Source organism: Thunnus maccoyii, chromosome 10 (assembly GCF_910596095.1).
Source record: "Thunnus maccoyii chromosome 10, fThuMac1.1, whole genome shotgun sequence".
Classification (NCBI taxonomy): Eukaryota; Metazoa; Chordata; class Actinopteri; order Scombriformes; family Scombridae; genus Thunnus; species Thunnus maccoyii.
In genome coordinates this window covers 20506394-20525706 of record NC_056542.1, presented here as the reverse complement: position 1 = coordinate 20525706, position 19313 = coordinate 20506394, and the positions used below count along the sequence as shown (strand labels likewise).

Sequence of the window (19313 nt, the reverse complement as noted above, 5' to 3'; positions counted from 1 at the left end):
TCAACACTGCTACTGGTTTTTCCTCACAAGGTTTTCTGATGCTGTGTCTTTAGCCTACTTTTCCTCCTCTGTCTCGCTTTATTGTTGTCAAGCTCATCTCCCCGAGGTCACTGTGTTGTGGCAGGCAGGCTTTCTCAGCCCTCAGCAAAATAAGAAACTTGTTTGGCTGGTTCTGACAAAAAGGAAATAAAATCCTGGAGTCTGTGTTTGTCATTTATTGTAAAGAGTAGAAGCAGTGCAGAAAATCAGCCCGATTTCAGGAACTTGTCCTGAAGTTAACAAGTAATGTATATTTAAGATAAACCTCAGTCTAGTATGCTTTTAGATGAAAGGTTTATAGTTGCAGCTGCAGCAAGACTCACTCAGTGAGCTCTAAAAATGAATAATGAATGTGTTGAAATATGTTTTTTGACAGACGGTTGACTGACATTTTCAGGTGTAGTCATACTGTAATTACAGTGGTATTTTGTGCTCAGGAAATGTATGTTTTGTTAGGAATATGGAGCATTTTCAACATTGAAGACTTGAGTAATTAAGTGTCAGCGTCTTGAAACGACAAAATAAACAGACATCTCCACCAGCATCAAGAATTCAAAAACATTCTTGTAATAATGTGATTTGTAATGAAAATAGGTGGAAAGATCTCACTGCTTGATATGATTTTTCACATGCTTGTAGAGAAAGAAACAATCACTATGTAACAAAGCCTGCATAATAGCAGTTTATCTGGATTCCTCTGTACCAAATGTCAAGCTTTTTGACTTTTGCTTTTGTGTTTGTGGTGCGTTGCAGTTGCCCTGCATTACCCCGTTCCCTCTGGCTCTCTGCCCCCATCAGCACATTCCTGTTTTACCTGAATGAGGTGTCATGTAAAGGCTCACTGTTTCACAACGAACATACCACAGGATAGGTTGACTCAAGAAGGGCTTGTTCTATATCAAATATAGTCCACAGATGAACAGAAATCTCAGATTTTTCAAGACACGTGATTTAAACATTTATTCAGCTTCCTTTTGCATATTCAAATCCTTGTTTTTGTAAGAGCTTTGATTTTCTGATGTATTTGTAACAAATATGTGTAACAAAAACTACATGACTCAGTTTAAGACCACTTTTTATGCTTCTGTCTCTCTAGAGTTTGTCCAAGTAAATATGTGACTTCCACTATTTTCCAAGAGAGGGAGACAAAACACCACAAGCAAAAAAACCCCCAAGGCTTCCATACTGTAATCAAGAAACATAATGGGGGGTTAACTGCTGATTTTCACTCTACCTTCATGTGACATTGTATAACCCTCACATTACTAGGAAGTCTAAGGTATGAACTTTTTAAATGTGTCAGTGAAGTAGCTACTGATATCCAACACTGACAGTCAGTGTAAACACAAGCTGGTAAAACAAGAAACAGAACACAATGCATGAATCACAAAGGCTTTCTCAATATGAGTTTGCAACACCAAATTCAACACCCTTGCTGCTGACTGGATTTTACTGTCAGAGTGTAGCAGGGACTGTATGTAATTATTAGGAAGGGAGACGTTATCAGGACGGTTATGTGTTTTTTCTTTTTGTTGGAGGAAGGATAGTCTAAAACGTTTCGGAGAGCATCCCTGATTTGTTTTTTTAAAATTATTTAATTCTTCCCTCTTATTGTAAAAATAAATAAAAATAAAAATAAAAATAAAGGTATGTTATGCCATATGCAGAGGACTGCAATCCTGTCTCTGTATTGGGGTGTTATTTTCGCTCATTCATATACTGTAAATACAATTTATTTATTAGCTCTTTTCTCTTTTTCAAAAGTAGGGAGCAGATGGATTTAAATAAAAAAAAAAGGTATAATTTCCTCATGTTTTGTTGCCATTAACATATAACAAGTGAAGAGGAGCGTCCAAGGAAAAATATAAATAACCTTTCTTTTTAATAAAATAAAATATTAGATTCAGCCCTCCTCCCCACATTAATAATTTCCACACAGTCCCTTACAAAATATTTTCTTCACCTCTTGCTCCAGTATTTCACTGGAGCGACACCACACACCATTGAAAGGAATTTTAAATCCCAAATCACTGCATGTTTAGAGCTGTATCATGTAGAAAAGTCTTTTAAACCATTTTAAACACATGTTCAGGGAATTGACTCTGACATATTTACTATATTTGGAAACGCTAGTGGCCTGACAGTTCAAAATATGTGGGCTTGAGCAATACTTGGCTGCGCAACATGTGATTAATGATGCATCTGCCAAAAATCTGTAGAGGTTCAGAATAAAGTGCCATTATCGGTTGATATAGCTGGAACATGTCAGATTTCAAACACAGCTCATTATTCTTTAAAGACTGAGACAGATCTTCACTTTTATGTTCAGGTACAAAAATAGATTTATTTGAAATGTTCTGTAAATTCAGACAAAATGTATTTACAACACTGAAGCAAAGAGAATATCTTCAACATGAGACACAGTATATTAAAAGTTGGTACAGTCCGTCTTTTTGTAATATGTGGAAGGTCAAATCTTTCCACTTCAGCGGATACAATCTTTTCGGATATGGTTAAAGTGACCTCAGCTTCAATGTGAATAAAAGTGATTCATAGTCTCATGTTCACAATGGAAGACAACACGTTTGCAACAATTCACACAGTTTTTGAGCACTCCACTGTCAGGAGTTCCTTCATTTCATGAGGGAACATTGTTTGGTTAGTTCAACAACAAAAAAACCCCCCAAAACATCACAGCTGTGTCTGATAGTCAACTTTCTCCAGGACCGTTTCATGAAGTCCACCAGTCGTCTTCTACCTGCAGAATAGCATGTCGACCAGCAGCTCCAGCAGATCAGCCTGGCCGATCACGGGCCGGAAGAACAGTTCAGTGATGAGGCTGGGTGTGATGCTCTGCAGTGTGGAGGCTGTGAGGAGGATTCGAGCAAAACGCTCCTGGTCCCTGGGGTGAAGGAGCCGGACCATATCGCTCAGGGCGTGCTGAGCTTCCTGTTGCAACCCCTCAACGAACAGAGCTGCCTTTAGGTCTGGGACATCTGTTCAATGTAAAGACAGGATATTATTAGTGATATATATAGTATATATACATATATATATATAATACACAGTATTCCAAAAGCAGTGATTGAAATTTTTACCAAAATGAATCAATAAATCAAATTGTGTATCATACAGTAATGTGGCAGCATCAGAACATACCTGGATTAAATATCGTCGTCCCCTTGAGGTATGCGTACTCCTTTGGACTCAAATCCAAACTCCAAAACTTTTTGATGCAGGACTTGAGTTTGCTGACTCCAGCCATGGTGGGCTGCTCTCTCTCCATCTCGGGGCCCTCCTGGAGGTTCAGGAGAATCTTTTTCAGCATGCTGTCAGCAGGAGAATCCGTCACCTCAAAGTCCACATGCTCTTGGGCCAGACCCAAAATGAAGAGCGGTGCCCAGCAGCTTTTGAGAAGTGAGAACTGGTCATTGGGTGGAAGCTGGTTAAAAGCGGGCAAGTTCTTCATGAAATGGACGGTTTTAACCAGAACTGCTGAGGCTTCTTTGCAAATCTCAGACGGCCTTTTCAAGCACACTGTCCGACGCAGCTCACAGTTGCATCTATGAGGTATTGAATTGTAGTTGAAGTTGTGTTGACTTGGTTTGCTGTTATCCATTTGGCTGAGGATGTTGTAGAGGATAGGATTCAAAAGTCTGTCGCCGTTGGTCGAACAATGACATTCGTTATCCATTTTGTAGGTTGTAGAGATGTCACCTCCTCTCACAGGACGGGCTCTTCATGAGCTTGTGAATACTGGAGCTGCTGCCTCCAGTATCTCCGTATTTATAAGGCCAACCCACCCTGCTAAGTGGACCTTGACTTGTCAATACACTCTCAGTGAAAAACAACCGCATGCTCTGCCAGGTGACTGATGGAATAACCCTGTGAAACCGATAAGCTTTTCTCAATGAAGAAGAGCTAGTGGAGTAACGCCTGGATATCAAGAGGGATGGGCCTTATCTTTTAGCCGGTGTCATTAACCCAGGCGGTACCAAGCTACCAAGGACTGCAAAGGTAATCAGCCCCCACTGTGTCCCTGCCAGCTCACACCTGGAGAGATGGAAAGAGGCCAAAGCAGATAAGGGGCACTGACCTAAAGGTTAAGTCCTCATGAAGTGTAGCAAGTTTCTTTTTTTGTGTAATTTCTACTTATTCTGGTACAAATACAGTGAAAATTTGAAGACCTAATTTGTTGGTGATTAGTGTTACACAACTGCACAATACAACCTCTTTTTCAGTATTTGTTTGCCTTTGATATTGAGAAAATAAAATAAACCAATATTAAAACATTAATTAAAGTCCACCTCCACTAAAATGTGTTGGACGTTAGGGCTAGAAGGCACGGCAAGTTTATTTGTATAGCACATTTATAAATACTTTACATAAACCATAAAAGGCATCAAGTGGTGAAAGAAGTACTCAGATCCTTTACTTGAGTAAAAGTACCAATACAACAATGTACATAAGTATTATCAACTTGATGTAGTTAAAGTATTGCAGTAAAAGTAGTGGTTTGATTCCTCTGAATGATATATTATTATATATGACATCATTGGATTATTAATACTGAAGCATCAATGTGTAAGCAGCATGTTACTGTTGTAGCTGCTGGAGGTGGAGCTGGTTTCAACTACTGTATGTACAGTAAGCCAGTTTAGTCTGGTAGTTCCCAACCTAGGGGTCGGGCCCCTCTAAAGGGTCACCAGATAAATCTGAGGGGTCATGAGATGATTAATGGGAGAGGAAAGAAGAAAAAGTTCTGATACACAAATCTGTTTTCAGTTTTGGACTTTTTCTCTAACCTTTGGTTTTTGGTGAAATATTCAATCATTTGAACATTTATTGAAATGAAACTATATGAAAAGTTTAGAGGGAAAAATCACTATTTGATGGAGCTGTTAACAACTCATAGACATCTGAAATGTGACCCCGACTACACACTGCTTTTTGTAAGACGTCAAAAGCCAAAAAGGTTGGAAACCACTGGTTTCATCTTTAACAATGTGTTGTATTTTAAAAGCTTGTTATATTATCCATTGTGTCAAATCCGGTAATGATTCAATATGCAACTTACACAAGTGTGATGTGGAAACTTGAAGTGCACAAACACTGAGAATGGACTTTAAAGTGAAATAGGAGACATCTTATGTCCAGCAGTTAAATATTTGAAATAAACAATATTTGCACATTCATGGCTTCTGAATTTGTCAATGAGGGAGAAGGAGCAGATGTTATTTTAAGGATTTTTAAGACGTAATTGAACTTTTCTTTGTGAAAAAAAACATATTAGCCATATACCATATTAACCATCTATACCATCTATATCTTAAAAGTATTTTTATATATCTTAAAACATGTCTGGAGGGGATCTTAAAGTAGCACTAGTTTCTCCAAATGCTTTCCATGATTGTAACTTTGCAAAAAACAAAACAACTGTCAGTGGAAGGAGTTCAGACAGCTTCTCTTGATGTTATAAAGCTTTGGTACATCTCAGAGTGACTTTGTAGGTCAAATAACTGCTTTTATTCTTAATTAATCAAAGTTGGTCAAGAAAATTCAAGGAATTTCAGTTTATGGTGTCTGTGACAGGCGGTACAATGTTCTGCTCGTCATTTAAATGAGTTAACCCTAATTTGTTATCTTCCCCGTGCCTGGCACCGAGGTTTGACACTGATAAGGAAATTACTTTATTATTGTCACAAATAAACAAACAGCATTTTCAATGACCAGCATTTCTTCACCATATTGTATAATGCTGCAGATATGTAACAGATAACACACTATAATATATTATACTGTTTACTTTTGGTGGGACACTTGCTGCAGAAGCCAGGAAGCCTGTAAGAATTATAGGATCCACGTTCCAAGGGGAGATCTGAACCACAGAGCAGTGGAGTCAAGGTCAGTCCACAATATGAATGACTGCAATAAAGAGATTACAAGCCAGACACAAGTGGCAGCACCAGTCACTTAATGTTTGTTTTATTTCATCCGCCTCTTTACTCATTCCTCCAAAGAAAACTACAGAATCTGTTTTGTAGCCTGAATCTTGGGAGTAATCTCATTATGACACAAAGATTATTCATGTGAGACATGACATATCCGCACTCACAGGAGCTGAATCATAATGGACCACAGCTTCGCATACATGATACAACACATTAGGTTACCCTCAAGAATGTAGTCCTCTCTGTAAAGTGACCTGTAATGCACTCAGCAGCCCTCCGGCTTGATGAAGCACGCTGACAGTTGTAAACGCTTGTGATAAGGCTTGTGTTTATAGAGGTTAGGAGCAGGCAGAGACGGACACGGAGGACAGACGCTTATCTCGTCCAGGACAGTAAAAACAAAAAGACCTTCATTCTATAAGTGGAACAACTGCTGTATTCTGAGATCAAGGAAATGGGGAAAGTCCAGGTCTGATGAAACATGATGTAATGAATTACAGTCGAAGAATGTCCAAGACTTGTTATCCAAGATACCTTCAAACTCTAATAAGTGACTGTAATAGCTTTATGAAGTGCAAAATGTGATAACAATTTAAAAAATAAGGAATATGTTGATGGAAGCAATGTTTTCATTTGTTACTACTGAAAATGAGTTTCCTCAGGTTAATGACCTCTCTGTTCGACCATTTCATGTGTGCGCGTGATGGACACCACGTCTGGAACATGACACTTGACCTTGACCTACTGTTAATACAGTGGAGGGTCATTTAACGAATTCCCTTGTCACAAGGTCAGCGATCCAAAGTTGAGACTCATTCTTCCACTGTGGGGTCATTTCAACCCTCAGGAGGAAAAAAAAAAAAAAACAAAAACTTTCAGATTCTAATTATTGGAATGCAAATATATTTTCACACATGGTTACACCAAGCTCACTATAAACGTGGTCATATATTTTATTACAGTAATTATACATTTACATAATTATATAGTTCAGCTGGGCCAAAAACCTGCAGCACAAAGACGCCATATTTATGTAACAAGGTGTCATAGTATTTATAATATTTCTGTGGAGAGATGTTTCCTCTTCCAGGCTCACTATTGGTTTATTTTACATTTTATATTTCATCACACACAGACTTTATATTTGATTATTGTGTCTATTTGTCAATTTGTTGTCTCTCAGTATTATACAAACTGAAAAGATTTAAGGTTTTGAATACAGTTTTATGTGTACTTGCCTGTGAAAACTTTTATGTTTGTAAAAAAATGTTGGTTTCAATACTAATTTTACTTTTTTTCCTCTGTACTTTCCCAACTGTTAAGGTTTAACAAGGGTTTCTACAGGTTAGGGAGGCTGTGACTAATGCACAATAAGAGTGTAATATGATGTGTAAAGTGATGTCAGGGTCCAGACACCCGCGTTAGTTTTACTGTCTATTACTATCAAAACACATTGATAAAAGCTGAGTTGAAGGCCAAAGGGAGAGTTAGCCTTAGGGTTAATGAACTCTTGACTGAAAATGGTTCTTAGATGTCACTCTGAGAGAGGTAGAAAAATAAACAAGTGTTAATGTAAAAGGTTTTAACTTTTTTTTTTCCTAACAAAAGGCCTCACATATTGATGTTAAAAGTGTTTCATACTAATTTATAAGAATAGATATGTAAAGTTAAAAACTGAGCCAGGATACTGTGTCTCTTAACCGTCATTGCGGTTTCACTTCTCCTTTTAATATTTTAACTTTAAATATAATACCTCAAATATACTTTAAATATAATAAATTACCCCCAGTCGTCCAAGAAGATTGGTGTCATTCTTAAAACTGCTTCCATTTCTTGGATATTATATTAGGATTGCAAAGCATTTAGATTTGATTTCCTGATACAGGAACAAGAATGCACATGGAAATACAGTAAGATACTCTGACAGAGAAATACTAGAGAAGACATATTGGTATGACAGATACAGATAGACATGATAAAAACCATAATATCTTTGAGCATGGGTGTAATCTTTGTATCTAAGTAGGCCTATCTTATTACTGGCATTTCTGTTATAAGGAACTTGATTCTTGTCTCTGGAAGAAAGAAAGACAGAGAGAAAGAGCTTTTTAGATTTTAAAATCTGGACACTGAAGACTCTGAAAACTCCTGTGTACCAGTCTGTCCCTTTTCTTTGGCCTTTATTCTCTCTGTTTACTTACTAGCACACTAGTACTTGATGGTGTTGTTACTGAAATTTTTAATTGCTTTTAAGATTCTTTAGTAATTTGAGTACCTGCATGTGTTCACTATAGCTACACGTAGTCAAATTAAAGTTGTAAGCATATGAGAGATATTATCTTGACTATCATTATATATGAAATATATGTTTAATGTGGTTATATAAATACATATAAATTATGTAAAATAAACTACATGTAATATAAAGAAAATAGATTTTTTTCTTTATTTGAACTAATCAAATTCAAAACACATATTCAAAGTACAGTAACATATGAACATGTATAACATCAAAAAGAAAGAAAAGAATTAAAAGAAAGGAAAGGGATTAAATGATAACATTAGACAAATAAACATTCAATAGAAATAAAATAATGTATAGGTATAGATATAGTTTTTTAAGGGTTAAAGATTGATATTCAAGAATTTTATAGTTTTTTTGTTTGGGTGTTTTTTTTTAAATTTTGCAACTTCAGTGTTGTAATACAGCTGAATATCATTAAGACAGAGAATAAAGTTGGGTTTTCTATTTGTCCATTTTTCATGCATATAGAATTTGCTAAAAATTACAAACAGTTGAATAAAAAAAAAACAAAAAAACCCCAAAACATTATTGTCTGATTTATATTCAAAATAAATTAAAATACTACTGCCATACAGCATGACCTTTTGAGCAGCTATACATATATATAGATATACACACCATTTGCATACACACCACACAACCATTTTTTGTATATATATATATATATATATATATATATGTGTGTGTGTGTGTGTGTGTGTGTGTGTGTGTGTGTATACAATACATAGGCGTTGTCTCAATAATCCAGACTACAGAGATTGGTTTGACCGATGAGCACCTTGAACAAACACAAAGCATATGCGTCACCAGAAAATAGCATTAAAAATGACACAATATAACAATAAATAAAAAAGCCAATAAATCTAAAAGCAACATCCAGGTAACCCCCAAGCTCTCCAAAGATCAAAAAACATACTACTATATCATGAATCTTACAGTGTTATCAAACATTAAATACATTCTATCAAAAAAGTCAAAATGAGATGTAAATTGAGGACAAAAGTCTCCTTTCCAAAATATTTTATTTATTTTTAAAAATTCCAAAATATTTTAACTTCATCTCAGGAAGCGGATCTGACGTTGTTTCTGAACGCCGTTCCAATGACGTAAGGTGTCTCGGAATAAACAATCATGGCGGACTCTGAAGAAGCTGTATCTCCTGTGTATTTAGTAATTAGCAACATTCCAGCCGCTTTTCGTTCAGCGGACCTCAGAAACTATTTCAGTCAGTTCATAGAAAGCGGCGGTTTTAAGTGTTTCCACTATCGACACCGGCCGGAGGTTGTCAGGGAGTCCGAGGGCCAAAACTCGGTGTGTGATGACAGCGAGGAGAGCAGCTCCAGACCCCCGGAGAGCGACCGAGTAACGGCAGACAGTAGCTCCAGACCCCCGGAGAGCGACCGAGTAACGGCAGACAGCAGCTCCAGACCCCCGGAGAGCGACCGAGTAACGGCAGACAGCAGCTCCGTGAAGAAGCAGCAGCAGGCGGTGAAAACGGGCTGTTGTGTGATCTCAGTTCAGGCTAAAGACGCCGACAGATTCATCAGGATGTATTCGGGGAACCACTGGATTGACTCGAAGGGCAGCTGGCTGTCCAGACGCTGTCTTATCAAAAGAGTAAAAGTTTCACATGAAAATGGTTAGTAGAGACACATCCTGCCTTAACTTAAACCCGTAGTAGATTCAACATTCAAGATTTCTTTATTGTCATTTCTGAGTAACCTTTCAAATACATTGAAATGAAATTCTGTTTCTCCCGGACAACCCCCCCCCCAAAAAAAACATAAACAAAAAAAACGTGCACTTGTAGCATAGCCGATTTAATTACACTTAACTCTTCAAGAAAAAAAAAAAACTTAGTAAATATATTAAGAAAGTTTCGGAAACAAAAAGTGAAGGAACTATATAACTACATGCAGGTACACAAAAATATAAAAGCCTTAAAATAGCAGCAAAGGTAAACATGAGTTAGTGCAGCTTGCAGCAAGGCATCTTACTGTTGTGAAAATGACTGATGCAGTATGGAGATATTGCACTTAAAGTCCATTGTTAGATCACATCACTCCACGGTTTGTCTGGAGGACTATTTTCTTGCGCCTCAGCCTGTTATCAGAGCCCACTTTGTCATTTCCCTGATTCACAGAATTTGCAATCAAATGAAATAGGGAAGAGCAAATCAATCTTCACTGTCTATTACTGAAGCTGTCATCAGCAAATGTTTATTGCATTTACATGATAAATAAGTTGAGCAGTAACTTAACGATAAAAATCACACTTCTGTCATCTTCAGTCAGAAAACTAATTGAGTCATAGATTAGTTGTTGAGGTACTTTTCCTGAATGGGAACCTCTCAGTTATATAAAGAGCTACACTCCTTCTAATCTAATGCAGAAGCAATTTTTTGGCTTCTAGGAGAGTTTTTGTATGTTGACTTGTATTTTGCCTTGATGTGGGTGTTGCAGTGTATGTTGTTGCTGTAATTTTACTGTGTTTTCTCTTGTTGAAGTATAATATCATTGCATTGTCATGTCTTTGTGCATCTAAAAATGTATTTCAGATGAGGAGCCATTCCCCTATAAGACAAAGTATGAGCAGCGGCACCGCTCGTCCTTAACGGAGCGTTTCACAGAGACGGACCTCAAAAGCTTATCTGAGCTGAATCCACCTTCTCTGATGCCGAATGGAAACGTGGGAACACCAGTGAAAGTGTTCCTCCAGCTCATCCAGTCCTGTCGCCTGCCTCCTCGCCTCATCCGGAAGTTGGGCCTCACATTCCCCAAGACCAGTTCCAACCGTCGTTACGGCAACGTGCATTTCCAGTATAAGGATTCTTACATGTTTCCAGCCACAGAGGAGACTGTGCTAACAGCTGCCGGGCATGAAATATCAGGGCCGGGCGCTTTAGCCGCACCATCCTCGGGACGGAGGTTGCTGGTTGATCACACAGAAACAACAGAGACTGATGAGCCATGGAAAGAAGAAGAAGAGGAGGATGCACAGTCAAATGCAGATGATGTAGGTTTAAACCCATCAATATTTAATAATTTGTCAAATACAAATGCTTTTTTATTGTCAATATGTGATATAAGACTGGCTGAATTGTCATGATCTACCCTGCACATGCGGTTTTCCAATTATTCATGTTGTCGGTTGTAGGATGATGATCGCTGTGAGGAGTGGGAGCGCCATGAAGCTTTGCATGATGATGTAACGAGCCAGGAGCGAAGTAAAGAGAGGCTGTATGAAGAAGAGATTGAGCTGAAGTGGGAAAAGGGCGGCTCAGGTCTGGTCTTCTACACGGACGCCCAGTACTGGCAGGAAGAGGAAGGAGGTAACTAAAACGATAAAAACATTAACCCTGCAGTTTTCCACATCTTCCAGACCTTTTGCTGAAATACATACATGAAAAATCAAATCACATTTTATAAGTTATCTTACTGATGGTCATTTTTTGCTGGCGTTTTCAAGCATTTCAGAAATAATTTTGGTCGAAATCTGACACGTTAATCATTTTGTTTTGGTAAATTAGATACAATATTCCTCTTTCAGGAAACAACACATCACCCAGCCTTACGTCATCGACTGCTGGCACAGTTTTTTATGATCAAAATAGTTAAATAACTGAAATGAAAATCAGCAGTACTCATGAAAAACTGGAGTTGACCACTAATACTTCAAATAAAGTGTTTGTGTCACAAAGTATTGTTTATGTTTATGTCCCTTTCTGTTCTTATTTCAGATTTTGATGAACAAACGGCAGATGATTGGGATGTTGACATGAGCGTTTACTATGATAAAGGTATCTTAAGTTACTGTTATTCAATTGTGATGACCTTCGTTGACCAAGAGAACCAAATAGTACATTTGCAAACCTATAAAATTATTCTTGTATAGTCAGATTTACTTCAACCCAGCTTTCCCTCACACAGATGGAGGTGACATGGATTCCCGTGACTATGTGCGAATGCGGTATGAAAAGAGGCTGAGGGAGGGTCTTGAAGATGGATCAGGACACAATCAGACTATCGGCAGCTTTGAGAGGTTCACCAAGGTAAGGAGGTTGCCACAGCCCATATTTTTACCCCATTTTTTTGCTCTACAGTCTGTACAACCAATTCTTTCATACATTTTCCTGGGTTAGGGTTTTGGCCGTCGAGTGATGGAGAAGCAGGGCTGGAAGGACGGTGAAGGCTTGGGGAACAGTCAGATTGGGATTCCTGAAGCCCTGGAGAATGAGGGCCAACATCCAAACTGCAAACGGGGGTTTGGGTGAGTATAAACATGAAAACAAAATTGACAAAATGTATTTGCATGTTTTGGTATATGATTTAGCTGACATGTTGTTTAGTGCTTTCCTTATATTTTGGTACATTTCTTTGTTTTGCAGGTATCATGGAGAGAAATTGCTCTTACATCCTGGAAAAAAGGCCAGGCCAGATTTCCATATAACTACAGTGTATGATAAACCCAAAGACATAGATGAAGGTGACACCTTACTCAGACGTCAACCAAACACCAGCATGAAGTACAGAGGCTGGCAGCCAGGTGGCACCATTGGACCACGAAGATGACTAATTCAATTATTATTTTGTATATATATATATACTTTTTAAATGACTCATTTTCTGACTTTGCTATTAAAACATTTTTACACCATTCAATCCACTTGTGCTGAGTTTTCCTTTTTATATACAGAACCAGTCAAAGGTTTGGACACACCTACTCACTCAAGGGTTTTTTCTTTATTTTCTACATTGAAGAACAATCAAACCCATAAAATAATACTTATAAAATTATGTAGTAAACAAAAGTGTTAAACAAAAATATGTGGCGCCACACAGAATTTAAGAACTGCTTTTATTTTGACACCTCGGTTACGTGACCCGGATGTAGTTAGCCCGTTAGCTAGCAACCGTTGTGCGCATGCAAACATAAAGGCGGCAGATGGTAATTAAACAATACTTAAATTGCTAAATATAAAGTCTTAACATCGTAAGTGAAAACATCGCTGTTATTAGTTTGATTTATTTTTGTCACGTAGACTTTTAACCAAGTGACGTTAACTTATCTGAGTATTAAGTTATTGGACATTCAAATATGAACTTAAGCTAACCGCACAAATATCGTGGTGAACATTTCTTAAGTAGTAACAGAGAGGCTGAAGTTGGCTACAAACATTTCATTGCCATTATCTGACACTGGTGTGATCCTGCCAGGTGACGTCCCCTCTGGATGCTGATATCCTGCACAGGACAGCACATGTGGCCCCTCTGACATCCAGGTCCCATCTCATGTGAACCCTCTCAGCACTGAAACCATGTCCAGTCAGACAGGAGGCACTCCCCCCTCACTACGTTTCGGCCAGGTGGTCATTGGACCCCCAGGCTCAGGTAAAACCACTTACTGCCAAGGTATGCAGGAGTTCCTGACTCACCTTGGACGCAAGGTGGTTGTGGTGAACATGGACCCAGCCAATGAAGGACTGCCATATCCCTGTGCAGTAGATATCTCAGAGTTGGTCACTTTGGATGATGTCATGGAAAATCTGAAGCTTGGGCCCAATGGTGGGCTCCTCTACTGTATGGAGTACGTTGAAGCCAATCTGGACTGGTTAGAAAACAAGCTGAAACAGCACAGTGACTGTTACTTCTTGTTTGACTGTCCTGGACAGGTGGAGCTCTACACCCACCAGAGTTCAGTGAAGAACATATTCTCACAGCTGGGAAAGTGGAATTTCAGGGTGAGCATCTTCGGCATTCAGAAATGGGGAAAGATCTAATTTCATCTAAGCATGAAAAACTGATGCCAAGTTTGCACCACACATATTGTTTTGATACGTCAGAGCTTACAATTGTATACATTCATGTGTATTATATCTGGGAAGCAACTTCACATAAAAGCAGATTTATTTCATCATGTATATAGGCTACAACATTTAAATAGTGTGATCAATGATTTAAATTAACATTAAATTGCATTGAATGTCTCTGATGACTGCCGTTACTTGAACTTTCTCTCCTTGTTTAGCTGGCAGCAGTGCACCTCGTGGACTCTCATTACTGCGCTGACCCAGCCAAGTTCATCTCTGTGCTGTGCACCTCCCTGTCCACCATGCTACATGTGGAGCTTCCTCACGTCAACGTCCTCTCCAAGATGGACTTGATTGAGCAGTACGGCAAACTGGGTAAGATGAGGGCTGGTTGATTTACTTGAAACACAACAATATACAATACACAAAACTATTACATTCACAAGCTATATGTATAAATAGTGAATTGTACACTTAATTTCTATCTTTCATTATAACATTTTGTTCATTTCCTGTCTTTATTCTTGGACAGCGTTCAACCTTGACTTCTACACAGAAGTCATGGACCTGAACTATCTTCTTGATCACCTGGCTGCGGACCCCTTCTTTAAAAAATTCCGCCATCTAAATGAAAAGTTGGCAGAAGTCATACAAGATTACAGCCTCGTCTCCTTTGTGTCTCTCAATGTACAGGTATCACTGTTTGCTGTTTTGACACATTTCTTGCTACATATTACAGAAAATGACCCACTATGATTCAGACTTAATGTATTATGTACTGCTGGTGGTACATTATAGCCACAAGGACCTAATATTAGTATCAATTTACGGAACAACGTTATGCCTCAGTAAACTAAAAGGAAGCATCACTGGGGATTTCCTAATTGAAAAAGGGCTTAAGCTACTTTGAGGAGAGTTGTGCATGGCTGTCAGCAACCATCTGTATTTAAATTAGTAGAACTAATGTAATGTAATACATTTTGGTTATATTATATACCAGCTTGTAGTTATTACAGGTATATAATGTAACTTATTATTCCTAATGTTCCTGCATAAATGTGCATGCATGCTCTGGGGCCTTTTTGTGACACAAAAAAGAAAAGCATAGATTTTTATAATATATTTTTTTCTATCCGACTGTCTTAAGAAAACTGTCCTTGTGTTGTTGTTTTTATTCCACTAATTACAGAGGGAAAAATGTATATAAGAAAGGTACGTTAAATTGATGCATTCACAAATGGCACAAAAGGCTGTATTTAAGATAGATTAAGATAATTGTGATGATTATCTAAATGAGAGCAGAGTAGTAAGTAAACTGTGTGCAGGAGCATTAACACATCATATTGCATGACTTGGCTTCATAAAAAAAACCCTGCCATTTTAGAGTGGGTTATTGCTCACTGACTACCAAATTTTGTCTGCTCTGAGCTATATGCAGAAATCACAGATCTAATGTAGCCCGACTAGCTTCATCAAACATCGTTCTGTCATACACAAAAATGAAGCCTTGAAGTCTCGGTTTCTGTGTATAACACAAGATGTCTGACTAGAAGATTGCAAATTAACTTACTCTCACTTAATTACTGAAACCTTGAGTTTGTCTAATGTTATATTTATTTTCTGCGGAGTTATCCGAGGCTGCTGAGAGGTGTTGATGTTGATCTGAGTAGAACTGGCCCCGAAAATGTTAAACACCAGGCTCCCTTCCAAAAATGACTGACAACACACCACATATATTTCATCTTTTCAACAGATGAATCGCTTTTAGCATTTGAAATTCAACGCTCAATCAATTTTCTGCAGATGGATAGGACTTTTAAAATAGAGTGGGCTGTCTGCACACTCCCTGGCATTACTCCTTTATGGAGAATGATTTGCTCTTGTGTGCGTCCAGAGACAGGAGTCTAGACCTCTGTGCCATCACTTCATATGGGTCTAGTAATTTATACAAATAGCAGGTTGGCACTCTTGTTTCATCATGGTGAAAACACAGCGTTGGTTCATTTCTATGTTTTCTGCACCCTCTAAGTTAAGCAGCCACTAGTTACCTTGGTTACCAGTGGTATTTAGCACACCAAATTTTAAAAAAAGCTTGACCTTGAGAAAGACAAGATGCTAAACTCTGAGCATTTGAGACTGATGAAGTTTGGGATTTTGTGGCTTTGTTTGCATGTGTAGCTTATCTCAGAATACCAAACACTGATAAACAAAAACCAAGGCTGAAATGGCAGGATTACTACATTTCCAAGGTTTCAGAATCTTTTCGAGGACGATGCCTTAATACAGTAGATCCAAATACAATCGTCTCCAAACAGTATAAAGTTATAGAGGTTTTGTTAGCAAGTGTTTTGGTATTAGGTATTTTCAGTGAAAACCCCCTGATCAAATGCTTCTGTTTTCTGTATCCAGGACAAAGAGAGCATGATTCAGGTCTTACGAGCAGTAGACAAGGCAAACGGCTACTGCTTTGGAGACCTGGAGGAGAGGAATCTGCAGGCCATGATGTCAGCTGCTGTGGGGGCAGACTTCCAGTTCAACTCGTATCCTTTTCCTCATCACTCTGGTGACTCACTGTGACTCATCTGGTTTAAAATCAAACCTTTAGACCAAAGATTTAAGGGACTCGGCTTACAAAATGAAGGCTCTGGTTTTTTATAATGGCAACATTATGCCAACTGTAACCCAAATCATGCACTATACATTTTAAAAATGTGTTATTTTCTTGTGTTTCCCTTGACATTTCACCCTCCAGTACTCTTGGAGTTCAAGAGCGGTATGTTGAAACCAGCGGAAGGACTGTGGAGGAGGAAATGATGGACCAGTAAATTGAAACGCCCAAATAAGGGCCAACATCCATAATAATAAGGACAGAAGCTGGTCGTCTTTTTAGCACCAGTATATCAGGAGAGTCTTGGCAACATCCATCTCACTTGGCCTGAATTGTGAGCCGCTCTACAAAAGCGGTGGAGAGACAGGAACTAAATTTGGGTTCTGTGGATCCTTAAGGTTTACACCACACCTCATAAAAAATTACAATGAGGACGACTGAAGGGAGCAAACGCTGAGCTTTCTTTCAGAGAAATCAAAGAGTGATGTGATTAATCCTGCTTTTTCACTGCTGTCGACACATTTTATTAAAATGCATCAAATGTAAAAGCCCCAGTTTAGTTTTTGTTTGAGTGCATTAGATGTTTGAGCCACCCGTACTGTTGAGGAAAGCCGGGCGCAGCTCTTTATTCATGCTGAACGAATTAACTGAAAATATAAAATGTTTGTTGCTACTTATTTTAAATTGTAGTGCATGAATTAAGTCTTTGTTTTTCAGTGTTTCAGTTCTATAACTTGATGAATAACATCATGGCAGAGATAAAACAGAAGACTTGGACTTTCCTCGTGCATACCCTCCTTCCGTGTGCATATATTAGTGAGGAGGGTGTCTGACAGAAGGATACAGAGAACAAACAACATTTTTCCCTTGATATACTGTGGAATATAATGGAAGTTGACAGTCGGCAGTGCCTCTGAGATGCAAGTGCAATTGGTGAATTTGTGTGTGTGTGTGTGTGATGGAGGGATAAATATTAAAATGAATACATCTTTTATGTTAAAGAAGAAACAAAATAATCTTACTGTGCAACCATATTAGTTTTAAAAATGTCTTGAAAGACTGATATCCTCGTTTTGTTATTGTAACCGAGCTTTTTCAAGGCTTTAAATAAAAAAACTACTTATTTTGCAACATGTGAGCGTGGTGTGTAATCATGGAGTAATTTGTCAGAAAGGTAAGGTGACTCAAACGCATCACATCAGAAGTAGTAATGACTTTGGCAAAGAGCGAGTCCTTGTGTGTTGGGTCCATTCTTTTCTTTTTCTTTTTTTTTGTCCAGCAGATGGCACATGTGCTTGCAAATCCTCCTCCCAGATCCGCAGAAATCTGCTCCAACTCTTCCCTGCAGCCAGAGCAGAAAAATTAAGTCAGGCGGGGAGAGGAAGCCACATTAAATCTGTGTTTCTGCACAACTGGCCCTGTGTCTGGTCTCTGGGATGGAAGACCCTCTGTCTTTTTCTAAAAGCAACTAAAACTCTCTCTCTACTTTGGAGATCACTCATTTCTACTGCTGTTATTGTCTTCCCTTCTTTACAGTGAAACTCAGTTTAAATCGTCTGCTTTTTAAATCCAAAGCAAATAATGACTACACAGACACACACGCACACGCACAGAACACACATTTTAAAATTGAGGCTTCGTGTGCGTGCGTGCGCTTCTCGTGCCAGACTAAAATAATTGGTGATCCACTTTGCGAGCTCGCACTGATGTGGGAAATGACATTAAACCTGAGTGTTATGATGTGGCTGTGAAATTATATGTGGACAGCTTCTTGCCTCGCAAACCTCTCTGAGCTCTCCGTGCATTAGGGGGGTGTGTCAGGCAGAATGTTAAATTGTGATCCGATGTTTGTACATGTGATCAAGTATGACTTCTCACTGGTACTTCCTGCCTCCCCCCCTCTCTCTATAAGCCCCCTAGAGGTAGATGTGTGTGCATGTGTGTGTGTGTGTGTGTGTGTGTGTGTGTGTGCGTGTATTGGAGAGAGAAGAGAGACAGTTTCTGTGTGTGTGTGTGTGTGTGAGAGAGAGAGAGTGTGTGTATCAAGAGTGAGAAAAGAAACCGAAAGACAGATTTCGCACCACTTGCGCTCTAAATTTGAAATAAACACCCAGAACTATTAAACGCCTCATAAACCTTTCTATGCCTTTGCATTTCACCCTTTTAAATAATAAAAAAAACTCTGTATTGCACACACACACACATACACTTCTCATTACCATCCCACCCCTGCTCAATGCTGTGCACACACCCTGAGCGTTTTGCGGATGCCAAAAATGTCTGCTTCATTTGACTGAAGGGAGGGGACAAATGCTCCATTTTCCTAATTGTTGTGAGACTTTGAAACTATCCATGCATCCTCTGTCTGGTAGATAAAGTCTGGGGGTTTTTTTGTTTTGTTTTGTTTCTTTTCTTTTTTTTTTTGTACAGCGTAGTTCAATGTTATAGGGTGAGAGAGCTGGAGCCTGCGCCCATCCCCCCACACTCAGCCGAGGAGTGTTTCTGCTGGAGTGAGAGACAGACAGAGAGGAGAGGGGGTGGTAGAGGAGAGCAGGCAGGCAGGCAGGCAGAGGGGAGGGAATAAGAGGGAATGTGCATTGG

At 38.7% G+C, this 19313-nt stretch overlaps 3 protein-coding genes across 3 annotated transcripts; 2 read left to right on the top strand and 1 right to left on the bottom strand.

Moving 5' to 3' along the window:
- Positions 1 to 2368: 2368 nt before the first annotated feature.
- nr0b2a (nuclear receptor subfamily 0, group B, member 2a) lies at positions 2369 to 3929 on the bottom strand. The gene is made up of 2 exons (XM_042424681.1): positions 3199 to 3929; positions 2369 to 3035 (listed from the first exon to the last, which is right to left on the bottom strand). Exons 1-2 carry the CDS (start codon positions 3731 to 3733, stop codon positions 2794 to 2796), a joined length of 777 nt encoding a protein of 258 aa, XP_042280615.1. The 5' UTR covers positions 3734 to 3929; the 3' UTR covers positions 2369 to 2793.
- A 5451-nt stretch (positions 3930 to 9380) lies between these two features.
- On the top strand, positions 9381 to 12944 carry gpatch3 (G patch domain containing 3). Its single transcript, XM_042424217.1, has 7 exons — positions 9381 to 9934; positions 10853 to 11310; positions 11452 to 11626; positions 12035 to 12094; positions 12225 to 12346; positions 12437 to 12564; positions 12683 to 12944. The coding sequence occupies exons 1-7, from the start codon at positions 9427 to 9429 to the stop codon at positions 12864 to 12866; spliced, it is 1635 nt and encodes a 544-aa protein (XP_042280151.1). The 5' UTR covers positions 9381 to 9426; the 3' UTR covers positions 12867 to 12944.
- Positions 12945 to 13145: 201 nt separating this feature from the next.
- Positions 13146 to 17843, top strand: gpn2 (GPN-loop GTPase 2). Its single transcript, XM_042424005.1, has 6 exons — positions 13146 to 13242; positions 13512 to 14035; positions 14323 to 14479; positions 14637 to 14797; positions 16514 to 16644; positions 16857 to 17843. The coding sequence occupies exons 2-6, from the start codon at positions 13613 to 13615 to the stop codon at positions 16927 to 16929; spliced, it is 945 nt and encodes a 314-aa protein (XP_042279939.1). The 5' UTR covers positions 13146 to 13242; positions 13512 to 13612; the 3' UTR covers positions 16930 to 17843.
- Positions 17844 to 19313: the final 1470 nt, after the last annotated feature.